The 19,866-nt window shown below is 39.9% G+C and overlaps 1 protein-coding gene across 1 annotated transcript in view; it reads left to right on the top strand.

Annotated features, from left to right (window-relative positions):
• Window positions 1-19,866, top strand: part of LOC122803164 (protein sel-1 homolog 3-like) — a 920,824-nt gene that overhangs the window by 635,178 nt on the left and 265,780 nt on the right. Inside the window, exon 14 of the mRNA XM_044072781.1 lies at window positions 13,720-13,782. Coding sequence (XP_043928716.1) covers window positions 13,720-13,782 — 63 coding nt within the window. The remainder of the gene's footprint in view (window positions 1-13,719; window positions 13,783-19,866) is intronic.

Genomic DNA, 19,866 nt, shown 5'->3' with positions numbered 1-19,866 from the left:
AACTTATTTACAGCAGTTTATAAAAACTGTTCCTGACTTTTTCATCCAATTATATTTACATGCTGTCTGTGCTCCAGTACTCACTAACTTTACTGGCTTTCAAAGCCGGTAAAACACTTTACCCTTTTTTTGTTTGTGATCTAGTAGTACATGGAGTAGATAAAACTCCAGACACTACAAAAAGCTATGATCAGGTCTCATCAATCCTAACCAATTATTATGTGTTCTCAACATGGATACCAAGAGTCTCCTCTCAGACTTTGATCCCAAGGTGAATTTCTTGGCATCCATGTCTTAAACACATAATAATATGCCTATGATTGGAGACCTGATCATAACCCTGTATATTCCAACCCCTTTTAAAGCCACTTGGCTTTTACCTTCAACCTTTTCTTACATAATGCTGTAACTCATCCCCTTATTGTTCTATATATTAACCAGTCCCCTTTTCCCTAAATTAACACTGTCTTTCATTTACTGAAAGTCCATTTTCAGCCACGCTATTACATGTGGCCAATCCCTTGTACATTAAGTCCCTGTTAATCCCTATTCATCTATATTTACTCCCTTTGACTTTGACAATACACATCCCATAAATCTAATACCACTGGTCCCCAGATTCGATCACTTCAGCCCTCCTTCTCCTCTCTCCAATCAAACACATCACAGTGTATTAATCAACACTCCCTTTATAAACTGCTTCATTTTGTTGCATGGCACCTAAAATCTGGCATTCCCTATCCCCTACCATTTTTATGAGTTTAAGTCTGCATCTCTGTATTGTAGATGTTTTGCATTCTAGGCTAATCTATCGCATATTTTTTGTATTTTACTAAAATCTTGTCCTGTGGCTGCACCTAAACATGCCTATGTAAATATATCGCCACAGGTAAGACAATTACTCTATGGCCGTCCTACACCCTAGTGAATTTATCCTTCCAGCCACTTACCAAACATGCCTTTCATTCTTCTATTTCCCACGATTTTCACTCTATGATCTTGTGCACTATTGGGAGGACCACATGAACTGGTCAGCCCTACCTCCGTTTAGCTGCCCTTCCCATGTCCGAGTACCGCAAATGTCTTGGGGTGATACTGCTCTTCTTCATCCCCTTTATTCCACAGTAATCTATGCATTAGTTTTTTTCTGGCACAATTAAAAAGACACAGGGGCAAAGGTCACCCTTGCCTAGTTCATCTGCTCAAATGTACTTCTTCTGAGAGTCCATCTTTTATTATTAATCATATTTTGGTGAAAGAATACAGAGAAGATAGTTCTTGCATCCTCCTAGCCTCATTTACAACTGTTCTACCACATTCATCATAAAATCCCAATTCATTATATCTCAGTCATTTTGCATGTCCAATAGTACAATATTTTCCCTTTTTCTTTTCCTACGCACTCAACAAAGTCAACCTTAATCCACCAATTTTCATGACATGATGCCCCTTTAACAAAACCTACTTGCCCTAGGCCTACCATTACTAGCAATACTGTCTCAGTCCTTGCTTTTAAAATTCTAGCAAACTTCTTTGTGTCCACTTTCCATAAAACTGGGCCTAAATTTTCTGCTGTCTTTCAAGTTTGCCTTTCCCCTTTTGTAACAAAGCAATAATGGCTTCGCAGTCACTCATAACACTGACTCATAGCCAGGGCCATGGTAAAACCAGTGCAATACCTGGTAGAGCCAGTTGTTATGGGTGGGGGCATGCATGGAATGCTCAGATCACTACCATACATGTTTTGGTCTGTCCAGTACATCAGTACAGTGGTGCAAATACTGCTGAGGATGTCTCCCAGCAAACACAAACACACACACACACACACACACACACACACACACACACACACACACACACACACACACACACACACACTTTCAGTGACATAATGACTGGTGCCAAACTCATGGCCTCAAGCTAAATGTAAAAAAATGTATCATCATACCATTCGGCAAAAACATGACCTCTTCTGATTACCACATCAATGGCAACCCCCTAAGCACACACCCTGTGGTGAGAGACCTGAGCGCTCAGGTTGATAACAACCTCACATTTGACCATCATGTGGCGGCAGTGGTCAGAAAACCTTTTACTTGGTTCGTCTCATAAGTAAAAGGATTGCATCCAGAAAAAAGGAGGTTATTACCTCTCTATACTCCTCCCTCATTAGACAAATAATTGAGTATAATGCCCTGTTTGGGATGTACCTCTCCAAATAGCTGCAGAAACTGGAAAGGCCACTGAAATACCTCACAAAGAGAATCCATGGCCTCCAACACCTGTCCTATGCAGACAGGCTCAAATCACTATCACTCTACTCCGTATCATACAGATTGCTCAGAGGTTATCTGTGTCTCGCATACAAGGCAATCTTGGACCCTGCCCTACTTGATATGGTCCATATCCGTAAGTCTAACTCTTCACACACTACCCACTCAAAAGGCCTGAATCTAATATGAGATATCAACAAAACCTGCTGGAGAGTCAGGTTTGTCTTCCAGAGGCTGCTCCATCTCTGGAATAGACTTCCCATACATATCAAACAGAGCACCTCGCTGACCCTCTACAAGCGCAACCTTGATGATTCAATGGGAAACCTCAAATTTGTCCTAGGGGTTCCACCTGTGTCCCTCATTGACGAGAGTGACAGGTGCTGACTGAGGTTTCTTTTTGGGGTTAAACTCTTGGCTAAGCTTGTAAGGGCTCCAGGGTCATTAGCCTAGTAACCTCCTATGATCCTATGACTCTATGACAGTGGTTCTACACAAAGCCTTTTATATTAATGCCCCCCCCCAACTCAAAGACTATACACACAGCTGCAGTCTTTCTTTTAATATTCCTCAGCACTCTCACATTTCTTTGTGAAAAACATCAATACATACTCCATTCTCCCACCTATGCAAATGAGAAACAGACTATAAAGAATTAGTCCAGATAAAATCACTTTAGCTAGCAGATGTAGGAAACTCCTTCTTTGATACCCTCCCTTTTGATGAATTAAAGCACCTTGTTGAAGTTTCCATTAGATTATTCAATTAAGCAGGTAGATGGATGAGTGTTCTTGTTCTAATACATTACATTCAATGGGACAGTTAGTTAAAGGCAGTTACAGATAGTGGTGGGAGGGTCCATGGGAACTGGCTGGAGGAAGATCTAGGACATGGCAAAACAAGGAGCCAGTCCCAAAGATTAGAGGTTAGTCCCTATTTTGAATATTCCTAAAAGATCTATAACCTACAACTGTAGAACTATATTTAAGAAAACACTTTCACCTGAGCATCATCAGGTCCATCTACTAGAGTGGTTTACACTTTGATCATTGAAAATGCCTGCTTTTATGAGGCTATCATCAGACTTTATTTGTCTGTTGTGTAACACGTAAAATGAAAGGCTGCGTCTTTATTAGTGGGGATCATATTCCTTGGAGCCAAGTATGAAAGCTTTAATACAGAACTTTTTCCAGTCTATCACAGCAATATGAGAGGCTGTGCCCACTTTTACAGGGCTCATTATCCCTTGACATATAATATGAAAGGCTAATATTCTGCTGTATAACAAAAAAAGGTTTACAGTGCCTACTTATAAGAGGCTCCGATACTGGATTAATGTGACCAGTCTACATTCTTCTTCCTCTTAATGAAGACAGACCTTTTTATATGCAGGGGAGGTAGTCGCTTAAAGCTATACTAGGTGATTCCCATTTTTGAATACATGCATCCAGATACATAGCATGCAGTGGAAAATAGGTCACAGTGCTCATGGATGTGCACAAGTAGGGGGAAACAAAGTAAACAGTAAGTAAAGTTTGAGACCTCAGAACCTTTTGTGTAGGCTCTCTTTGCCCATGGAGTAAAAATCCACCAAGTGGTGAACTGCAGAGTATACAAAAACTTAATAAACATAAGACTCTCAGATCTTTTTTTGAGCAATGGCAAATTGTGCCTATGGTATAAAGAATATAGCAGTGAGGAGTGGTACCCTGTAACAACAATTTTCATTGTACTGCAGATTATAAAAATGTTAAATGCAGACCCAGTGTCTACAGTATCTATGCCTGGTTACTGTGGGATAGCTGCAGTGAGAGGTGGAATACTCTTGGCCCCAGAACATGGTTTTATAATACTCCAGTCTGGGGTCTTCACTGTCAAGCTTCTTCCTGAGTCTAGGAGTTACTGAGGGCTCATCTGTTCAGATTCTTCCTGTCTCCAGGCTCCAGGTGGTAAAGTTTTTGCAAAAGAGGGCTAGATACCTCTGTGCCTGGCTAGATAAAGGACTGGAAACTGGGAGGGATCAGGTGGAAGGGCAATTAATGAATCTCCTGAGAGAGGGCGTGGTGCCATGGGGCCTGGGGTGGGATTAGATGATGTAAGAGGCTAACACAATCATTATAGGGGTGGGTTGTCAGTCAAACTAGGAGGCTAGAGTTTGGTTTTATTTACTAAGACTGAAAAATAAAAAGAAAACCCAAGTCTCAAATCAGTAGTAGGAAAAAAATTTCAAATAACTGAAAGTTGCTATTTAAGTTTGTCCAGATCATGATGTAAAAAACACATTCAAACCCATGCCAGTTACTTTTTAGATATGTACACATGTAAAGATAAAATAATAATAATAATAATAATAATAATAATAATAATAATAATGTGGCTTGTTTTCCATGTCACTATTTCACCAGATAAACTACACTAATGCTGGTGATTTACACATATAATTGGTCGATTGACTTTTTCATATTAACAACAGCAGTTGGAGTTAATTAACAGTTTATGTCCAAATCTTGGGTTAGGTGTTTTAGCTACATGATTTATGATTTAGTTTCCTGACTGCAAGCACACTTTTGATGGAAATGCTTGCATTTAGACCAGGGTGGTGGGCATCCAGCCTGCTCTGCCAGCTTAACTCCATTTTTTCAAGGCTAGCATTTTTGTTTCCTTCTAGCGGATCCATAGTGAGCTTGTCCAGGATGTGGAAGTGGAAACCTCCATGGTCTGTGAAATTACAGCAGTGCTTTGCTAGTTGGTTTTTGAGGATCTGGAGTCTGATATCAGACAGGTGGTGTGCTACCCTGATATAGAATTTGTTCACAGTTTTCCTTATGTAAAAACAACTGCAGCCATTACATTATGCACAGTATATCACAAAAGCAGTGTTGCAATTACTAGAACAAGTGCTGTTGATTTTTCTCCTGAGTACTGGACAAAAGAAGCAGTCCTTGTTGCTCATGTACTTGCAGTAAGTGCAAAAAGGGGGACCACAGGGGTGAGTTCCTTTGTTGTCCTCCTCTGTATTGAATTTGCACTCTGCCCAGTCCCTAATGTTCCTGGCTCTTTTAAATACAAAACAAGGATGAGGTCCTAGAAGTTTTTCCAGTTGTTTACTGTCTGTAATCATTACCCAATTGTCAGGCATGATCTTTCTGATTCTTTTATAATCTACTGTAAAGGTGAGTGCCATGCTTCTTTTTTATTTTGTTTTCCTTTGGATCCTGGTGTTGGTTTTTGTTGAGCCCTAGGAGTCTCCCGGGGGGGTCCCTCAAAAGGGAGTCATCTTCCTCTTTTAAAGTTCTGATGGTGTTGAGGATGGAATTTAGTAACCTATTGCTGTACCCTCTAGCCAGGAAGTCTTGGTGCAGGCTGATTAGATTTCTGATGAAATCTCAAAGCCCTTTGGATACACATGCAGTTCTTATCCCCTGAGATTTTATAACATTTCTCTTTGTGATCTGGCAATGCATGCTTTTACTGTGCAGCAGGATATTAACCCTAGTTAGTTTTCTGAACAGGTTGTTGGAGAGGCATTTATTTTCAGTGTCCTTGGATATGGTTATGTCTGAAATGTTGACCGAGGTCTTGCTGTGACAGGTCGTAAATTTCAGGAAGCTAGTGGAATTACTGTGGCTTCATCCCCCTCCCAGATGATAAATATGTCATCGATAAAATGGAGATGGTATTTCACTGATGCAAAATAAGGGCTTTGGTACACTGCCTCCTCCTCCCAATTTCCCAGAGCCCCATTGGCCAGGCTTGGGGCCATGGCTGCCCCCATAGCTGTTCTAGTAGTTTGCCTATAAAACTTGTTGTTAAACATGAAGTAGCTGTTCCTGAGGGTTAGGTCCAATAACCTTCCTAGAACTTCTGTCCCTCCTGGTAATCCATTCCAGTCCTTTTCATATGCCTTTATTGTAGCTTGACTACAGTAGCTGTGTAGAAGTACTGTATAAAGTGCTTCCACATCTATTGTGACTAGGATAGCGGAATTGCTACCTGGAATATCTTTAATTTAACCTAGGTGGTTTACCGAGGGCCATATGGATACCAGCCTCACATTTGCTCTCATATGTACTCAGGGTAGGGTGCACAAGGGGCAAAAGTCAATATGCTTTTTTTCCATTTTATACCGTTGTCATTTCTATAAGTTTTTCTTCTGTCCTTATCATTGTCATTAAAAATTCTTTGAGATTCAATTTCTTCGCATTCAGCTTAACATCTATCACTGTTTCCACGAAGCTACTTATGTTAAAAGGTATAAAAGTCAGACCCCTACCTCAGATTTCTTGCTCCAGCTGAGTCAGTGGTTTTGTCAAATGGTTCCAGATCTTAGTCTTTTTTTGTTGTTGGTTCTGGTGGGTCCCTTCTGTTGTGTCGCTCTCCTCAAATCCCTCAGCTCCCTGGCTTCTTTCTAGTACCTGGTCCTCTGCTGGAGACCTCTGAATCTGGATGAAGGGCTGTTCCATTGTGTGCCTCCCTGTTGGGGTCTGGTGGTTCTTGTTGGTGGATGTTTCCCTTTGTAGTGTTTTCCTCATGTCCTGTTGCCTCTTATTGGTGCTGGGTGTACCTAAGTCTGGTCCATATTCCTGGTGGCCCTGGTGAATATCCTGCCTGTTGTCTCCTTCCACATCTCGTTGGTCAGCAATGTGGGTGGCCAGGCTCCTTTGTGTTTTAACATAATACTTGGGGTGGTGGTTAGGTTTGTCATGCTTCCAGTGCTTACCAAAATATTTCCCATTATTGTGTTTCGGTAGGTATCTCCTGCTCCTGGTTGAAGAATGATGGTTTTGTGGATCCTCCTTGTCCCTTAAGTCACTGTTGATTTGTTGCAGTTTTTTCTCCTTAACTTTGTTTTTAAAGTCATTGATTCTGTTTTCATCATCTAAAAGTCTAGAAGTGGTGTCATGTTTGTCCTTGCATAAATTCTCCGGGTTAAGGATGCTGCTGATAGTCGAATCCTGCTGGGCTTTCTTATGCCTAAGGAGGATCCCAACCAGCGTGAGACTAGCATTCCTTAAAACCGTGTCCTGTTCTCTTATTAAGTTCTCCTCCACATTGTTTCACATGGGTTTCCTTGAACAGCTTTAGTCCCTAGGAATTATATCTTTTTCAATACTGTTCTTTAGGTAAATTTCTTTGCAGTATAGTCCTTTCAGTCTTTTTGATTGTTTCTTGAGGAGGAGAACGTTGTCTGTAGATTCATGTTGGATGTTGTCTCTTGGTGAGACGTTTGTGTAATCATCATGCACTTCTAAAGGCTATGCAAATGATGATAACTGTGTCCTGCCCTTTATACATTGTTACATGGTTGCCTACGTCAGATGCACAGTGTAGTCAGCTTATGCATTGATAAGCACAGCCTGGTATTGGTTTTGCATACATTAGTTTTACTATAGTTTATCTGCTTTATTTTGCTTTACTATGTGCTGAAGCTATGTGCACGCCACTGCCTCTTTGATAGTGCTACAGCATGCTGCACCTGCTTGAGTTTACCATGATCATCCCCTGCTGCTGGCTGCTGTATAGGCTCCTCATATGGCTCAGTCTGTTAGTGACTGCCCCTTCTATAACTGCCCCCACGGCTGTAACTACCTTGTAAGTATGATACTGTCTAACACTGCACATACTGAAAACTTTTTGCACACTGCCAGGAAAAATTGCAGGGTACCACTGGATAAATCCAGACAGTCAAAGTGTGCCTTCCACAGCCAAACACATCCTCAGTAATGTTCCTTGTTTGCAACTGGGTGCAGTTGTACCCCTGATTTCTGGGGTATAAACTATTTATAGCCAGCAATTGTTACAATTTAGAAGAAGAAAAAAATATTTTTTTCTTTTTAAATGTGAAGAAGGAGGGATGGGTGCTGAGACAGGACCTGATTTGCTCCTACATTTCAAGATCCCAAGATACTTGATTATGGATTTTTTTTTATTGAAGAGTCAGGGCAGAAAAGAGGGCATGTATTTAGCCACCTGGTTGGTGTGCATGCAAAGGCGTGGAGTTTTTTTTTTGCTCCTCACTTGAAGAGCTTAGTATGTGGTTGGGTGCATGGATTGAGTACCATCTGCATGAAGACAATTCCAATTGTCCTACATCTCTGCAGAAGTCCTTTTTTTGCTTTCACTTGCAGATCGGAGGGGGTGGAGAGCTAATTCACAGGATCAGCACAGGGTGCTGGCTGAGCCAGCTATGCTTCTGTTCTCAGTCCACCAGGTGGGTGCAGTCTGTGCCTCCTGTACCTCAGGTAAATGGGCTATATAACAAAAGTCCCACATTTTTTTTTCCTCTCTCCTGTCTGGTTTGTGGGACCCATATATGCTCCTTCACATGCTAAAGCATGGCATGTAGAAACTGGTGGAGTATTCTCAAGGTAGATGTCTGAAATTCCTCCACTGTGTCCCATGTGGATCACTGAAAGGTCCATGTATCTAGTATATGTCATACATACTTTAGTATCCACTGTGATGGGCACTCCATGACTCCCACAGGGCTGCAGGCAAGGCCAACATATGTCCACAGTAAGACAAACATAAAATGTATAAAGATAAGGAGAAAGGTAATCATAAAAAGATGACAAGTGCTGTAGGCAGCTTTGATGGTGTACCTGACTGAGAATCCACAAGTGATACAGACTTTAAGCTTAAGAGCATATATTTCTTGGAAGCATGTAATATAACCATGAAGAACCTGACAAGCAGCGAGTTATCTCAGAGACAGAAAGGAATAAAGTTAAAAATAGGCTGGATGATAGGGCAGTGCTCACAAAAACCTGTTAACAGATATGCCACTAATGAAACCAAATGATCTGTTTAAACTTTTGTCTGGTTAGAGCCAGATCAGTTTGCTTAGAGGGGTGATGCCCTAAATATGACTCAGGTGATCTAGCTTTGATTAGCAGCTCAGGTATTTATTAGAACTGGCATGAGAAGGATAAGTGTGCCTATCTTGAGGGGGAGGGCAGGTGGAGAAGATAGCAGGTTGCCAAAATCCATTGGAAAGTGACAGATTTAAATGTGACCTAGGGGAGTGTATTTGGTTCCCTATGCAGTTGATTTAGTTGATTGGTATTATCCTTCATTACAATTACAAAATGTCAAGCTTTTACTTTTTAGGTACCATTAAGGCATGATATAAAGGGCATTTTTGGAGTCTAGTGCCAATATTGCAGGATTTGCTTGCTAGTCTACGGGTGTGTGGAGGCATGACAGCTCCACACACACACACACACACACACACACACACACACACACACACACACACACACACACACACACACACATTCATATACTTGTATACACACATAGCCCCTTCCCACCTGAGCACACTCATGGACTCATTCACCCCTTCACATGTACACAGATACAAACCTTCCCTATGTTTCTTGTAATTAACCCACCTACTGCAACCACCCAGGCTGACATACACACACATGCATACACATGCACCTATGGCCACTCATCTCTTTGCATACACTCACAAGTGTTGTCACACATGTATACACATGCATACCCCCACCACTATTTTTCCACTAAACTCCCAGGTACTTGCCTGTAGCATGATGTCACCCACTGGGAGCAATAGGTGAATGCAAACTATTGGCCATTTTCATTAACACAGCCAGCCAGGATAATGTATGCAGCCAAGTGATTCTCTGAATTGCTTGGCTGCATAAATGTCTTACTTCAGGCAGGTTGGAGAGAAAGCCCAGTGGTAGAGCTGTCCCTGAATGTGAAATGGTTACTGCAAGGTGTACACCAGGTTCACACCTTGAGGTAAGCATTCTGAATTGACCTCATAATGCTGTACAGAAATTCAAATGTTAAAAATTCCATTTATGCATCAAGATAATGCTTTCATAACACTTACACCATCTGCAGCAAGTAAAGTAGATCAAGTTAATTATTAGGGAATAAACATTTTTAATAGACTTTATTTTTACATGCTTTTACTTTAATGGCTTTATTTCTGTGTAGGTGAAGCTTTGTGGTGCATACTGTTGCTCTAATTTTTCTTTGTTTAGTCAGGAGCTCTGTCATTTAAACTTCTTGGGTACAGGCTCCATTAGTTTGTTTATTCTATGTGAGCCTTCCTGGATGAAAGAAATATTTAGGGATCTTATACTGCCTACACTCTTCCTTTAAAAGGATGTGACAGGTTTACTTTCATTATAGTTTAAAATAGACTGAAAATGTAAGTTTAAGTTGGATTAGTGTGACTTTCTAGTATTTAGTGCCAAAGTAGATGAGATATACTCCACTGAATTTGAATGATTTTCAGCCCCAAACAGTAAGTATAATTATTAATATAAAGTGATTAAAGCTAAGTAATTTTGAGTATTTGTTCTTTTTTAATCTATTACTTGTGAAAAAAGGGCCAATGGGCTTGTGTGCTAGATTAGTATGCTAGGATGGAAATGTTTAACGGAATGTTGTGGACTTACATCTTTATTACCTTTTATAGTACTGAACATTCAAAAAGAAATTACTGATTTTTTTTCTTATTCTCTGGCTTGCCTTGGCCCCCTGACTCTCGTGTAGTAGTTTTACTGATATTTTTTGTAAAATTTAGGCAGGAATTTGCTTCCGATATGCAGCTTTATCTTATGATTACATTGCTGTCTAATTGAGGGATTGATTAACTTCATCTACAATTCTGCTTTATTCTGTGCTGAAAGATTGGGCAGTACAAAGTTGTTGTTGCATTGAACATCCTTGGGTTGATTTGAATCAGTCATTCTTGATGGCTTTGTATGTGCTTTTTGTAGTAATCCATTCCTCTCAACTGTCCAGATTTTTGCAGAATGTCCAGATTTTGGGCTGATATTTTTACTGTGTTCCTCATAAAATTTGTGGTATTCTGACAAATCCTTGAGGACTGAAGTCATTAAATAATGCTAAATAATGGCAGACATTTGAGTTCGGACTTAATATCCTTCAGAAAATACATGCTAATGCAAAACCATTTATTCTATTAAGTTTCTAATTTTATAACACTAATATTTAAAATCTGCCCATATTTTTGAGTGTTTTTCCCTGTTATTTTTGGCTTTGTCCAGATTTCTTACTGTAAGAGGTTCTGAGGTATGTGGTAGTCTAAAGTAGACAAAATAACATTATTTGAAATGATTAAGTGTGACACTTGAAAACGCAGACGGATGAGTTATTAGTCTTGATGCAGTCATGTAATGAGGCTACATGAAGTGTTTTTTTTTTTTTTTTTTGTAGTTTGGACTTAATGTAGTACCTTGAACAAAGTTAATCAATAGGATATATTCAGCATTTTTTTTACAAAAGCTGCAGCTGAAATGGCTGAAAAAACATCCTAAAGCTTATGTCTTGAAAACTGGAGTACTGAAAAGTGTGAAATTCCTGACCATCTCAGTGAGTCACTGCCCAGACATCTCAGTGAGATGTTAACATAGCATATTCCATCTGTTAAAAAAGATTATTTCTAACACTTTTTCATCAGTTTTCCTAACCTTTATAATGAAGTATCTCAATACAGTGGAAGGCAGTTCTCCAGAACTGTATTGTTTGGACTTGGGTTATGAAGGTATGATTGTTGCAGTCAGACCTTTAAAATAAGCCCAGCATGTTACTAAGTAATGAATTTGATTTGTGATGGTCTTACCTATGTAGACTTTAATGAGACTTGTACCAAAGAAGTGATTTATTTATTTGTTTGGTTTTAGACAGGGAATTTACTCTTCTTTATTTGTTTAGTTTTGGACAGGTACTAACTACTGGCACTTGACTGCTTATTGTGCATAGATGTCTACATTTGATTTGTGAGGCATTGTAGAACATGGATGTCCATTGTGTACTGGCATTTTGTAGACTTCAGCCACCCATTCAGGTTCTTTGTGACACGTACCACCTGACTGAATACTTATAGGTTTGTGTAAATACTGGCAGATCAGACCTCTCAACCAATTGGGGACAAATTTCAACATATTCAGGGACAAGTCAAGAAAAAATCAGGGACAATCAGGGCCACTTTTAAAATATTAGTGCTATTAACTTGAAACATTGACAGAATCAGAGTATATGACTTAATACACATTTTCTGAAGTAAAAGAAGTTTATAACTCTTAATTATTGTCATTATTCATTAAGTGTAATTCACCACCTTTCCTCCAAAAGTCACTAGTTTCAGGAGGGATTAAGAGGGACAAAGTTAAAATTTGAGTCAAAAGCAGGGACGTCCCTGAAAATCAGGGACAGTTGAGAGGTATGCCAGTGGCAGTGTGTGACACCACTTTGTACACATCATTCCATTTATCCACTGTGGAATATTTTAGAGTTATTCAAACTGAAATGCTAGTGTGCCTTCATATAGTGTACCTCTCAAATGTTTTTTTTTTGTCATATCTCTGAACTTCATAGAACAAGAAATCTGGACAAAGCCAAAGGTAAAAGTGGGAGAAAGGCCCAAAGATAGAGACAGTTTTAAATGTTGCTTTTGTAGGCTTCGAAAGTTGATAGAATGACACATTTTGCATTAGCATTCATTTTCTGTAGGATATAAAGTCTGAAACTGAAATGTCTGTCATTATTTTCCAACTGCAATCTTCAATGAGTTTCCACTAATTTGTCAGAAAACCTCAATTGTATGAAAAATGGACCAAAAATATGATGCAAAAATCTGAGCATTCTGCAAAAATCTGTACATTTGAGAGCATACCTTTCAACTGAACAGATTTTCTCAGAATGTCCGGATTTTTGCCTCACATTTTTTGTCCGTTTTTCATAAAATTGTGGTTTTCTCACAGATTAGTAGCAAATCATTAAAGAATGAGGTTAGAAAATAATGACAGACATTTAAGTTTCAGACCTCATACCCTTCAGAAAATTCATGCTAATGCACAACCTGTTATTTTATCAACTTTCTAAGTTTGTGGGATTAATATTTAAAAAGTGCCCCTATTTTTGGGCCTTTTCCCCACTTTTATTAATGCCTTTGTCCAGATTTCTTGCTCTACGAGGTTGAGAGGTATGGTTGAGAGGTATGTTTAGCTTAGCCAATATGACGCAGAAAGATGTTTATGTCAATTGTTAGTGATGCAGGTGTCTTCTGATCTTAGCTTTCATGCCTTCTGAGATATTAATAGAGGTTTTTGATGTATGTTTGATTTACCATACTATTTGTGCTTGTTACAGGATTGATGCTGTGACACTGAAATAGATATCGTACCATATGAAATCATGAATATTTAACAACACAGAACAGGAATTATGGCTGAGAAAATGCTTAGAATGTATTAAGCATTTTGTGTGCCTATGGTGCAAATATATATTTTGTACTGTGTGCTTATGTATGCATGTCTACAAAGATATCAATTTGTGTTGCATCTAGAACATCATTTCTTCCTTTGCCATGACTTCGATAACTCACTCTACCTGAAATAATGCAAATCTGTTTAATGACTTATCGCTTTATTCTCTGAAGGGTCAAGGAGTCCCACAGGATATCCCAAAGGCAGTGGAGCTTTTAGAGAAGGCAGCAGAACAGGTATGTCTGTTTCGATCAGTACATTAAACTCTGTTGCATTTCAGGGCTAATATCGCAGCATTATCACTCCATTGTATGTTAGTTTTGATTAATATGTTGGTAAATTGTGTCAAATGAGAACATTAATGTCTTATTAAATTTAAAGAAGTTATTAGAAGGATAATGTCCATGCTGTCTACGTTTGGTACAGAATTATCACTACTTTTAGGAGTACAGTTTAATTTAAAATGTACTGATTTGAGGTATGGTGTAGACTAATGAGAGGTGCCCTGTCTGGTGACAGTGGAGTCTAACATTGCTTCATTCATTAGGGGAGAGAGACATAAATAGGGTGGGGCAAAAAGCTACTCTGGCTGCAAGCTGAGACAATGATTGGCAGGAGCTGATGGTTCAGGATTGCAGTACCAGCATTGCTTTATGAAGCCATGAGGGCAATGCCAGTTTGGGGAACTGCAGAGTGTAACAGGTGACCTAACTGCATTTCTGTATTAGAAGCCAGGGATTTTTGCAATATGAACCTCGCAAACAAGTACGACAAATATTTGAGTTATAGGTACTCCTGTATGAGGCTCAGGCTGTATAAGACATCTAAGATTCACTGAAAAAACGTAACTTACGTACTGGGGAGAGTTATTTCATTTTAGTGTATCAGTTTTTTTCTTTTGTACATTTCTGCTTCCAAATATGTATAATAAAAAGGCAGTAAACCAGGGGAAATAATCCACTGTATTACAGGGCCCTGTTTGAGTGCAGGGCAAGGTTATGCTTTGCCTAACACAGATGTTAGAGAGAACTGAGATGCCATGCCTAAGGTGTACACACAACGGATAATCTAAAGTAAAGCTTCTGAGAGCAAAGCCTCTGCAATGACTGTGTCCTAGTTGCCCCAGTGGGAGAGCATGCTGCAGGCCTTCCTGTCATGAAGTAAGTCATCTTGTAGTGTTTATGCACTCCTGCTGGGGATTCTCAGTCCATAGCCACAACCCCTAACTTGACACAAATGATAAGTGCAGCCCATGCATTCTAGGACATACTCAGAATAAGGCATGTGCCAATAATTTGTTCTATACCATCATAAATGGATCTGAGTATCGCCGCTGTATCTGATACAGTAATCAAGAATATCTTGCAGCAAAGTCTTTTTATACATTTCCCCATGATCCCAGTGAATCATGGTCCCAACAAGTCGAACAAGTATTTCATAAAGCTACTGGCATTCCCTTACAAATTCACTCTTATTATTTTTATATTATTACTTAGATCTAACAAAGAACTTAACCTAGGACCTTCACATGCACTTCCCTTGTGATACGTCCAACCCCACCTCCATTTCCTCTGTACTCAGTGTCAGAAGTAACCTTGATCAAATAGATTCCTTTCTCAGTATACCTCTTCCCAGTTTTGTTGCAGATACAGAATCGTAGTTAAGAGTAGATAATCATAACCTCCATAGATTCATAGGTAAGTACTAGGTAAGCTGCCCCTGTGGGCCATTTAACCCTATCCAGTTTCCCTTTTGGTGCTTGGATTAAACTATCCCATTTGATGTTAGATTGGCCTTACCCATCCCATGGTCAGTAATTATATATTACTGCTAGTGAGAATAGCTGAGATCATAACATGGGTAATTTGAGGGTACCCATGTGTGGGATAAAGAATTTAGGAGCTGCCTCTGCCCATTATTAGTACAGTTTGCAGTCCTGGGGTAAATTTTCTGTTTCCCATCCATAAATCCAAGTTGCACTTGAATACTGATGGGGATGAGCTTTGTTTGACATGGATGGGGAATCTGTTAGAGAGCAGCTGTATCTTCCACGAGACAGGCTTGTCCCTCTAAAACATTTCATTGATGTTGCAGAAGAGGTTTTGATCCCTAGACCGAGTATTTCTGATGTCATTTACCTTGCTGATGTACAGTAAATCCATCAGTATTTGGTCAAAGGATGCCATGTATGGCAGACACAGATCACCTCTAATCAGTCTGTAGGATACAAAGTATAGTGACAAGGCTTTGAGTTGGTCCATATGGGACATATTTTTTAGGCCTTGTATACTTCTAGTAAGGTATATCTGTGGGTATCGTCGCATGTGTCTAGACAGATATATGCCAAAGGGGACATTTTACTCAATGGTTGGCTAAATGAGGGCTGAATAAAGGGAGACAATGATATCCCTAGATCTAGACACAGACCCTTTGTTTATAAACTGTGCAATATAGAAGGGCTTTCTTCTGACAAATAACACATGCTGGTTGAAAGTTGGGATACTGAAGTTCTACAACTGCAACAATTCTTCCCATGCTATAACTATATTTTTGATGCCACACCTGGAGAAAGTACTGAAGGAGGCACCCAAATCCTATACATTTCACACCTAAGAATTATAACGGTTGCTAAAGCCAATGCTGCCTGTTACTCAGATCCCAACTGGCCTGTTATAAAAAAACAATCATCATATAACAACAAAGCAGTACTGCATGCAGTTGCCCATCTACCACCTCCTGTACAATCAAGAACTTCCAGCTCTTGTGTCTTAAAATCAACCACAACTCCCCCAAACAAAAGAAAGTTTTAATCCTGGGAGACTTTAATGTTAACTTTCTAGGTCCCTCTAAACACAATATAGATGAATTTTTGACTGACACAGAACTCATCCAACTAATGCAGAAAGTCACATGTTCTCAGCCTTTACTGTCAGCATCACTTCTTTGATCTTCTAATCACAGCTGATAATCTAACATTATTTCATTACCAACAACTCCTCTTTTAGTGACCACTGCCCCACCATAGATTGGTCTTCCATACTTTCTTCCCATTAAAGCAGAAACTCTGCGTCAAACCCTCCTACAGATACAAAATAGATTTTTCCTATTATGACAAGACTATATAAGCACATAAAAACTGAATGGTGTATCAAATAATCAAAGAACCAAACTAGCTACTGCACCTCTGCATGAAGTCTAATATAACTGGAAAAGAAAACACAGCTTCAGATACCCATAAGAGACTTCCCTTACTCAGAAACCTAGCTAAACAAGCCATAGGATTATATAAAACCAAACTTCAGAAAGACAAACAGTTCTCCATCTTACACTAAGTTTGTCTTGAGGTCAACCTCTGCACTTATTGTAGAGGCCCTAACTCAGTCTTCTCAAGGCCACCTTTCTGCCTCCAACTTTCTTAATGAATTCATTAATCTCCCCCTCATCTCCTACTACATACACCTCACCCAACCCTCCACTGCATTATCCACCTGTCTTACAGGTTCCTAGGTTCATAGAGGATTACAAGGCTAACGACTCAAGAGCCCTTACAGGTGTTGCCAGTTTTATCCAGATTTTACCCAATTTTCTGTCCCTAGGGGGAAGATCTGTCCATAAATTACATGGGCACCACTCCATGAATGAATTTGCGATTTCCTATCCATTGGTCCAGATTGTGCTTGAAGATGGTCAGAGAAGTGTTCTACTTTACCTGAATAGTAAGCCTATTCCAGAAGAGGGGTAATCTCTGGGACACGTATCTGTCTCTCCACCATAATCTATTTATGTCAGAGATCAGGTTTAGATCTTTGTACCAGGTAACACTCATGCAGTTAGTCTTGCAAATGTGCAACATTTCCATCACGGCTGGGTCAGAGACTGCCAAGGAACTGAATATAGTGATATGACTTTTAATCAGTCCACATATGACATGTTGGTTATACCCTGTATTTTTTTGGTGAGAACCCTCTGAGGACACTCCAACTGTTGCAGGTGCCTGGTGAGGTACACACCAAAGAGGGCATTGTACTTGATTATTGGTCTGATGAGAGTGAAGGCTGAGTACAGTGGTACTGTAACATCCTTAGATCCAGATGCCATGCCCTTACTTATAAGCTGAGACAGACAGAAGGATTCCTCACCACTGTGGACACATGGTGGTCAAAATTGAGATTACTATCTATCTAAGTACTCAGACCTGTTCCCACTCATTTGACTCTTAGAAGGGGCTATCAATTTTGTAATTTGAAGGGGCATTTGATATCCCAAGGGGTATTATTATGCACTTCTTTGCATTTAGTTTGAGACCATCCCTTTGACAACAATCATTAGTCTGCATCAGACTGCTCTATAGGATATCAACATTGTTTGGGGAGTCAATGATTGCCCCCAGCTTGCAGTTATCAGCAGGCTTGGTCAAGTAAAGGCCATCAACATTTGCCTTGACATCTGAGAAGTATATTCCAAACAGGAGGAGGAACAGCACTAAGCCCTGAGGTACTCCACTGGTGACTGGCCTCTTGTTGTATGTATATTCTTCAGCTTTAACAATTTGTCCTATATGTGAGTCATTTAGCTATCTATCTGATGATATAGAGGTTTATGCCAAATTTTGTGACTTTATCTACAATACCCAAGTGGGGTTCTATGTCAAATGCCTTGGCCAGGTCAAGGTAGGGAAAATGCACTGTCTTACCCTCATCCTTGGCTTTGGTGACCTTCTCAAAGAAGTCTAAATATTGAGAGGGTAGGACCTGCCCTTGATGAAGCTGAACTTGGTTGGCTTTAGAGTCTGGAGATTTCCTATGTCATTGTTAATCAGGGCCGTGATTATCCTTTTCACAGCCTTGCATATGAGGCTAGTCAGACTTATGGACCAGTCATTTTCTGGGTTAGTTGATGGTCCCCTCCTTATGCAGAAGGATGACTGTTGCTATCCTCCACTCTGCTGGGACAAAGCCTGTCTGGAGACTGTGGTTAAATAGAGATCTGAGTGTGTCTGCTAGGTCATGTTTCAAGATATTTAATAGGTACCCTGGGATTCCATCAGGGCCCACTGATACCATGTTTCTAGCTTTAGAGAATGTAGTGACAACTTGTTCTTTTGTGATAATAGGTAAAGGAATAGTAGGGGGGTATTCTATGGGGAGTGACCAGAGGTGATGAGTGGTGAAATTTGAAGTGAATTTATTGGCCAACATGTTTACTATTTTTTCTGGCTGAGTAAAGGTGGTACCATCTACAGCCAACTCAACACATTGTTGAGTGGTTCCCTTAAGGTTTTGGATATAACTAAAAAATGCTTTGTGGTTATCCTTTGCTTGGAAGGCTATTGTAGTCTCATATTTAGCTGTTGAAGAATTGACTAGTTCCCTGATTTGCCTGTTGAGACTAATGAGGGATTTTTTTTATCTGTTGTTCTCTCTCCCACTTACTTCTAAACAGAAATTTCTTCCTTCTGTTCTATAGTCTATTTATGCCAGGGTTCACCAGGGTGGCTTGTTTTTCTGGCTAGCCCTGGGTTTAGTTCAGTCAGGTACTGCCATTTCTATGCAGTTGTTTAAAAGGTTGTACAGGGCATTTGTGTATACTTCTGAATGGCTCTCTGTATTTTCAGGGTTATGAGAGCTTTAAAATTACCTATGCTATCACTTAATAAGAGGTAATTTGCCTTGGGAAAATCTTTAGGGTTTTAGGGTTTGATGGGGGTACTACTGTTACATTTATTTCAAAGGAGACTGATTTCTGATCCAAACTTACCAATGAGGACATTACTTGGGGGGGGGTGCAATGCTCCTCCATGTTTGTGAATGTTATGTCAAGGATATTTGAGCCCCTAGTGTGAGTGCAGACCAGCTGTTCCCGAGCATTTGCATTGACAGAGTCCAGGAATCTCTGAACCTGCATGTTAGCAGTCATATATGTTTCCCAGTTTATGGTGGGGTAGTTAAAATCGCCCATAAGTAGTATGTTGGGCTGAATGGTAAGTGATTCTATTAACTTCATGTATGTGGAGTGGATTTCATGGTTCATGGTTGGGGAACTGTACCTAGCAATGATATGTGGAAAATTTTGCCTATGGTCAGCTGAACATAGAGTAGCTCAAGCAAGTCATCTTGCTTGACCAATCTAGAGGTGTGATTGTTTTTTATATAAATAGAAACATCTCCTCCTTTCATTTTTTTTCTTTTCAGAGGGTGGTCTGAATGTGTGATAGGCATTGTAGCCTTGCACTGCTGGGGTGCTTTCCACAGCCGTGAACCAAATCTCTATAACTGCACAGATGGCAGCATTCTCCAGGGCAAGGAGAGCTTTCAGGGAAT

The sequence above is a fragment of the Protopterus annectens genome, chromosome 5.part1 (genome assembly GCF_019279795.1).
Source record: "Protopterus annectens isolate FY-2018-M chromosome 5.part1, PAN1.0, whole genome shotgun sequence".
In the NCBI taxonomy this organism is placed as follows: Eukaryota; Metazoa; Chordata; order Ceratodontiformes; family Protopteridae; genus Protopterus; species Protopterus annectens.
The sequence above is the reverse complement of the archived record's forward strand: the minus strand, read 5'-3'. Positions and strand labels throughout refer to the sequence as shown.